General features: G+C 40.5%; 1 protein-coding gene across 1 annotated transcript; it reads left to right on the top strand.

The window, feature by feature from the left end:
* On the top strand, positions 1-4,625 carry LOC103953279 (mediator of RNA polymerase II transcription subunit 1-like). Its single transcript, XM_009365014.3, has 5 exons — positions 1-293; positions 1,003-1,536; positions 2,517-2,979; positions 3,263-3,340; positions 3,953-4,625. The coding sequence occupies exons 1-5, from the start codon at positions 286-288 to the stop codon at positions 4,004-4,006; spliced, it is 1,137 nt and encodes a 378-aa protein (XP_009363289.2). The 5' UTR covers positions 1-285; the 3' UTR covers positions 4,007-4,625.
* The last annotated feature ends 2,643 nt before the right edge of the window (positions 4,626-7,268 follow it).

Here is a 7,268-nt window from a genome sequence, read left to right on the forward strand (position 1 = left end):
CTCCCTCTCTCTCTCTCTCTCTCTCTCCCCTCCTCTCTCTCTCCATCTCTCTCTGTGGTTGTCTCTCCAGGCTTTAGACCTCCCTCTTCCTCCTCCCCCTCTTCTCTCTCCCTCTTTCTCTAGCTTCCCCTTGGATTTTCGTGCCATTGTTGATGAACAAATCCTCGGAAACAAACCATTGATTTCTGATAACAATTTGACTCGATTCTTCATTTGGGTTGTATCCAGAAACAGGTGTTAATGCTGTGAGTTGTTAATCCGAGAGGTCGAGTTCTTCAGCGGACGATGATGAGGTCTGCCTGCTGCTCCTCCCTTTTCATGTTTCTTGGTTTTTGTTTTGCTTGATTGGTGTGCGATTCTCAACGAATTAGTCCGAGCCATCGATTGGTTTTGTTGGCTGGTTGGTTCTTGGGATCGGATTTCATCATTTCTTCCTGTTTCCGTAACTTTATTTTCTTTCAATTTTCTGAACAATCGTTCGTCTACTGGATGAGAGATCTTCTTCTCTCTCTGATTTTTCCACTTGGGTCTGTGAATCAGTTTCTGGGTCCAATCGGATTCCGTTGCTGAAGCAGAAATGCTTCAGCTTCCGCAGATAACAGAGCTCCGATTCTTCAGATTCAGCTCTCTGTTGTCAGCTGCAGAAAAATGGTATTTGAAAACTGGTTTCGATTTTGAATCACTCACCAACATTCAAACCAATCTCACTACAACCCAGCTTCTGTTGACCAATTCCGATTCTCCGTTTTCAATCAGATTGCAAAATTGTTTCCAAAAATTTCAGCTAAGATCTTGAGTTTTGTCATCTCTTCAGTAAAACACCTAATCCAACCCAGAAATTTGATCTCGGAAGCAGAAATTCTGAGTTCGTTTTATTTGTTTCCTTCTCAATTCGTACACATTGACGTCGATTTGTTCTTCGATTTTATGAAATCAGCTGCAGAAACGAATTTGCATTTGGATTTCTCTAATGGGTTGTTCTTGAATTTTGTTTTTTTCCAGGTACCAGAGAGTGAGCCCAGATTGCGTTCCTCTGAGCAATGGCAAGAAACCAACCATGAGAGCCATATCCAAAGACGATGGGATTGCAGACACCGTGACAACAAACAGTACAGTCACATCTCTAGAACCCACCAAACCCTTCAGATTCCGATCCCAACCCACGCCTCAAGACCCGACCCAATCCCAATTCGGAGCCCGACCCACTTCCCCAAACGGTGAAATCCACCATCAGACCCAGCAGCGGCAGGACAAGAGTCCCAGCCGGACTCCCAGTCCAATCCGCGGCGCCGGCGATGTGCTGCTGCAGTGGGGCCAGAGAAAGAGGTCGAGAGTCTCCAGGACCGAGATCCGAGCTGTCACCGATGAGTCCTCTTCGTCGGCTCAAGCGAGGCAAGCTTCGAAGCTGCAGAGGAGAGACAAGTCCATGTCGCCGCCTCCTCCTCCGCCGCCCCTTCCGTCTTCTTCCTCCGCTACGTCGTCGTTTTCCAATGGCAGCAGACTGAGAAAGGAAGGCTCCGGGTCGCTTCCTAGCAGGTACCCTTTACCTACCTTCCAACGCCTTTCATTATTTTGTTTTTCTGTCTTTCCTTTTTTCTCCCTATGGATTGATAATATTTACCTCTTTTTTAGTATAATTTCCACTGCTCCGGATCACTCGGTAGATCTTGCATTGTCTCTGTTGTGAAAATATTTAAAGTCCGGTCCTCCAATCAAATTGGTTTTACTTTTTGGGCCACCATTTTTTCCTAATATATGCTATGATTTTATCATGGGGGTTTTCCCATTTAGGGTTTGCAGCCTGAGATTCTGTTTTTTCAGATACTGTTTAGTCCTTTGGTTCAAGATCTAAAATTTACAAACCATTTGGGTCCCTTTTGGTACAACAAACAAACCGATGTTCTTGTTCAGCTTATCCTGTTCAATCCAACTTGAAAGACCACTTTTTTTTTCTTTTATTTGACCCTTTTACCCCTGGACTACCCTCAAATTTCATTAATCGGAGACTCTCTCTCATCGAGTGGGTATCAAAAGAGAAAGAGAACAAATGGATTAGTGCTCTGTTTGGCTCCCTCTAGCTTTTTGCCTTGTTTTTTACTTTTTTTGTGGAGTGGATTTATAAGATTGTTCATTAAATTCCCCCTCATACCCTTTTGTCCTGATCTTCAAAACCCCCAAAATCTCATCACCTTCCTTGAAAATCCTCCCTCCCATTTTACCTTTTTTACCTCATTGGAATTTGCAGTATATTTTTCAGATTTTCTTGGAGATTGTGAGAGTATTTATCTAGTAAATTAGTATATAATAGAAGGTTAATCATGCTTTTTCTTCATTTAATTGGGTATTAAACCCTGTCCTTTTCTGCTGTCTGTCCCTCCGATCTGCTCTGAGAAAGTGTAGAAAAAACCCTCCACCTAATCTCTCCCACTCCCAAAAGTCCCCACCTTTTTCATCCATCTAAACCTCCCCAACTCACACATTTATTACGATCTCCTCTTCTCTTTTGCCATGACCAGGAATTTGGTGGATCGATCTGCTACCGTTAATGGGTCACCATCGAGAAACCCTGCTGGTGGCAGCAACGGCCGAGCTGCTTCCAGATCCACTGCGGGGAAACGATCTCCTCCGCCGGAGAAAAATGAGAGAAAGGTGCCAGCTTGCTCAGGCAGGTCATCAGCAGCGGCCAAAGATGACAACAAGCCAAATGGAGCTCAAGCTGATCGTGGGAATCATGCTGATTCTAGTTTGTTGCAATCGGATCAGTTGGCCGTCGGGGCAGGGGCGGATAATTCTTCCGCCGCAGCTGCAACGGCTTCCGCGGCTGCAGCGGAGAAGGTGAACTACGAAGTGGTGGAGTGGCCGAGAATTTATATTGCTCTGTCGAGGAAGGAGAAGGAAGATGATTTCCTTGCAATGAAAGGCACAAAGCTCCCTCAGAGGCCCAAAAAAAGGGCCAAAAATGTTGACAGAACTCTGCAGGTATATTAAAGTCCAAATCATTGTTCTTCAATTTTAATTTTAATTTGGGTTTAATTGAAAACAAAAACGGAACTGGATCCTCTCCTGAGTTTAGGATGGGATCGTCCTCAGCAGCTTATCCAGGCTGTTGAAATTTGATCTAACAGTTCCAAACAAATGATCTTTTCAAAAATTATAATAATTGCAGTTGTTGGATCAATGTTAAATGGCCCGAAGAGAGGATCCAGTTCCAACAAAAACTTAAATTAATTTAATTAAAATATTTTTTGGTTGTTGTTGGCAGTATTGTTTTCCAGGGATGTGGCTGTCTGACTTAACAAGGAATCGATATGAGGTCAGGGAGAAGAAATGTGTGAAGAAGGTAACATGCTTGCTCTGCTCTGCTTTTTCCTGGCTGTAATCCTCTGTCTTTTGTGTTTGATGAAATTTACTTTTACTTACCCTAATGGCATAACCTTCCCAATTTACCCACTAAATTTGAGGTCACTTTTTTATTTTTATTTTTTTTTTATTATTAAAAAGGAAAAATTAGGCTGTTTTACCGTTATCGCAATGTTTCGGTTCAATATTGCGTTGTTACGTGATGAAAAATTTAAACATGATAACGCATTAGTGGTTGTAACGTCACATGCCAGTGAACATGAACCATGTTAGTCATTCACTTTTTTGTTTAATCGACATGCTCAAAACATTGTGATTACTTGTCCTTCACTTTTTGTGGAGGGAATGATTAGGTGCTTTAAGTGGAGAATAATAATTAATAATTAACATTGTTGATTTGTTGAGCAAATGCATGTACTGTAATTAAATATCAAACGTTGATTTGTTTGTAACGTTGATTTGTTTGTAACGTCTAAATATTTGTTCTTTGTTATTCACATATATACAATGTAAGAAATAATTGTATAAAATACAAAACGTTACATAATATTTTGGTCCACTTTGTGCTGATTGGGTTGGGTTGCATATGCAGCAAAAGCGAAGGGGACTCAAGGGAATGGACAGCGTCGACAGTGATTCCGAGTAGCAAGCTTTTTATTTTTATTCCAAAAATTGTATAATTTATCCAAAAAAATTATAGAAAAGAAAAAAAAAAAAAAAACGCTGGAAGTCAGGGTGGGTGGGGGTCGGGGCCCCACTGGCCGAGTCGTTTCACGGCCTTTTCGTAGTCCACCTGCCCTTGCTTTGTAGGACACAGTGTTCTCGCCGTCGATGTCGATGATAATGGGTTTTGTTTTGAGGATCAACGGCTGAGATGTTCTTGGGGGTTTCAAGGGTAGTTGTGAGATTTTGGATTTTGGGGTGGGGGCATTTTGGTCAGCAGATGTCACGGACCGAGAGGTGGATGTACAGGGGTTATTAAAGGGGAGCTTTCATCCTCATGACTCGGTCTGTGTACGTCAGCCAACTCGGCAATTTAGATAAAATATATAACTAGAATTTTCTCCTTTTTTTTTTTTCGAAGGTGGCTTTTATTATTATTGTTTTAATTTGTTTTCTTCTAGTTTATTGGTATCTGTCATGTCATCGAGTAACTAATGTTGGCTGTGCATTCCTTTTGGTGTTTTTTCATGCTAATCTCGTGTACAAAGCTGCTTTGCTTCTGCAGTTCCCCTCCCATCAATGACAAAGCTGTTTCACTTTTCCATTTTGTTTTTCTTTCCTTGTAAGTACAAAATTTTCCTACGTTGTGTTTGGCATGCACCCGATGAATAAAACGTTGTATGGCATGCACACACTATCATTTTAGTTCTGGTAGTCATATGATGAGAGAGATAGACTCGTTAGTGTGCACTCCTTGGCCTCGTGTTGAGATGATATGGGTTTTTGCTTCATTGAAACTCGTATCATGGAGTTTGACTTAGTTACGTCTAGGTCTACAATACGAAGTCTGTTTTATTCTGACATAGTGTAAACGCGTAAAATACAATTAATACATTAGTGGTGGTGGGATGTTTGTGTTTAAATTCCATCATTACTTAAGAAAATGGCAACCCAACTCAAAAAAAATGCATCAGCTCTAATCCAGCATCCTGCATCCTGAGTCTGATTGGAGTTTGCAAACTTGTAAAATGGGCTGAAGACTTGGAATTTGGACACCAAGTCCAATTAATTTCACTTGTATGTTCTCAGCGGCCACCTGCAACCCAAAAAAAAAACTTTGTACAAATGGATAGCTGCCATGCTTTTTATTCAACCCTAACATTGCTCACTCTTTGCTCTTCTTGTTTTCTGGCAGTCACCTTTTTTTATTTTATAACTTTGTAGAGACGGATTAGGTGAAATTAACTATTCGTCAGGCACCAAATTTGTCTTCCAATGAGTTTGCAACAGAATTGCCTGCCTCCTTAGGAGTTCAAATAAACTTATGACACCTTTACCTCGAAGGCAACTTGTTTTGGGGCTCGATTCCAACTTCTATTGGAAACTTGTCATCCTTAAAAACTCTAAACCTTTGGAAGCAACGATATGAAAGGATATATTCCCGAAAGTTTAGGGGCAACTCTCTGAGCTAGTTGACCTGGGATTGTCTAAGAACTCATGAGAAGACATTTTAACATAAACTCATTTGATAAATCTCACGAGATTACAATGTATTGATCTGTCCATAGATCAAGATGTCACTTAGTTTCGATGTGACTTATGAGTGGATTCCTCCTTTTCCAGCTCCACACAATTTACAGTACAAACTGTAACCTTTCTGCATGGCTTAAATCTCAGACTGAGTTACTGAATTTCACCTTTAGCAGTACCAAAATCTCAGATATTTTCCAAATGAATGGTTGTTGAACTTATTTTCCAACATCGTACATGTCGATTTATCTCACAACCAAATCCGGTGAAAGCTTCCATCCCAACTCAAATTTATATCATATAGATTTGAGTCATAATCAATTTGAAGGTCCACTCCCACCTTTATCTTTTAATGCATCTGTCCTCAATCTCGAAAGCTATAGTTTTTTTCGGGCCTATTCCTTCAAATTTCGGACAACTGATGCCCCAATTAGAAATTTTGCATCTTGCCGAGAATCACTTAAATGGTACAATTCCATCCTTTCATTGCAGCATGAAAAACTTATCAATCTTGTCCCTAACGAGCAATCGGTGTAATATTCTGTGTTCAATGGGTGTCCTGAGTTCTCTTGTCATATTGAAGATGAACAACAACAATTTTGGCGGCAAAATTCCTTTGAGTTGAAGAATGCAACTTCTTTGTGCAATATTGATCGGGGCAACAAATTTACCGGAAGTGTTGCTTTATGGATCAGATTACACTTCTCCGAGTTGTCTACGCTACGTTTGCTATCCGACTTTTTAAGTGGACATATCCAGCGCCATAACAAACTTTCAGGGACATTCCCAAGTGTTCGAAGAATTTGACTGCTTTGAGATTATTTCCATACCATAATTATACAGTGCCTACATATTATGATGTGCAAACAACAGTCATGGCAAAGGAAGTGTACTTGTTTATTACAAGATTGCTTTGAAATGGGTGTATAACATTGATCTTTCATCAAATAATTTAGAAGGAAAAATTCTTGAAGAAGTGACCAGCCTCATTGCAATGGGGACCTTGAGCTTGTCAAGAAATCAGAAGAGGGAACATTCCCTCAATGATTGGAAATTTGCATTGGTTGGAACTCTTGATCTCTCACACAATCGCCTTTCCAGACAAATTCCTTAAAGTTACTCCTCTTTAACATTATTGGCTCACGTGAACTTGTCTTTCAACAACTTGGCTGGAAGAATTCCTTTGGGCAACCAACTCCAGATGATTGATGACTCATCCATTTATGAAGGCAATCCATCACTCTGGTGGGGTTCCTCTTTCAACGAAGTGCCCGGGAGATGAAACACCTAACAAACTGCCTTTTTGCTCTAGTGATGCAGGAGATAATAAAGTTGACAGCGATGACGGAAAGCTTTGGTTCTATGTCAGTATCAGACTCGGGTTCACCACAGGCTTTTGGGGTGTTTGTGGCACATTACTCGTAAGGAAGTCATAGAGGTATGCCTATTTTCCTTTCCTTGATGATATCAAAGATAAAATAGCATTAGCAATTGCATTGAAAGTGGCTCGGTTGCAAAGAAACTTTAGATTCGAAAGAAAAAAGTTTATTCCTGCTGAAATTCAAACACTTCAGATATTTACTGAACTCATATAGTACTAATACCATGCGTGATGCTTTCTATCGATCTTATAATGTGTAATAAGCTACTAGGACAGGATGTGTTCTGATTTCTTCTACTGATGAATATCGTACTTTTAAGCACTTCAGTTGTTT

The sequence above is a fragment of a genome, unplaced genomic scaffold (assembly GCF_019419815.1).
Source record: "Pyrus x bretschneideri cultivar Hongxiangsu unplaced genomic scaffold, Pyrus_bretschneideri_v1 Contig50, whole genome shotgun sequence".
NCBI classification, from domain to species: Eukaryota; Viridiplantae; Streptophyta; class Magnoliopsida; order Rosales; family Rosaceae; genus Pyrus; species Pyrus x bretschneideri.

Coding starts and splice junctions, on each gene's coding strand:
- LOC103953279 (XM_009365014.3), top strand. Junction 1,537..2,516: donor TCCGGGTCGCTTCCTAGCAG/GTACCCTTTACC, acceptor TGCCATGACCAG/GAATTTGGTGGATCGATCTG. Junction 2,980..3,262: donor ATGTTGACAGAACTCTGCAG/GTATATTAAAGT, acceptor TGTTGTTGGCAG/TATTGTTTTCCAGGGATGTG.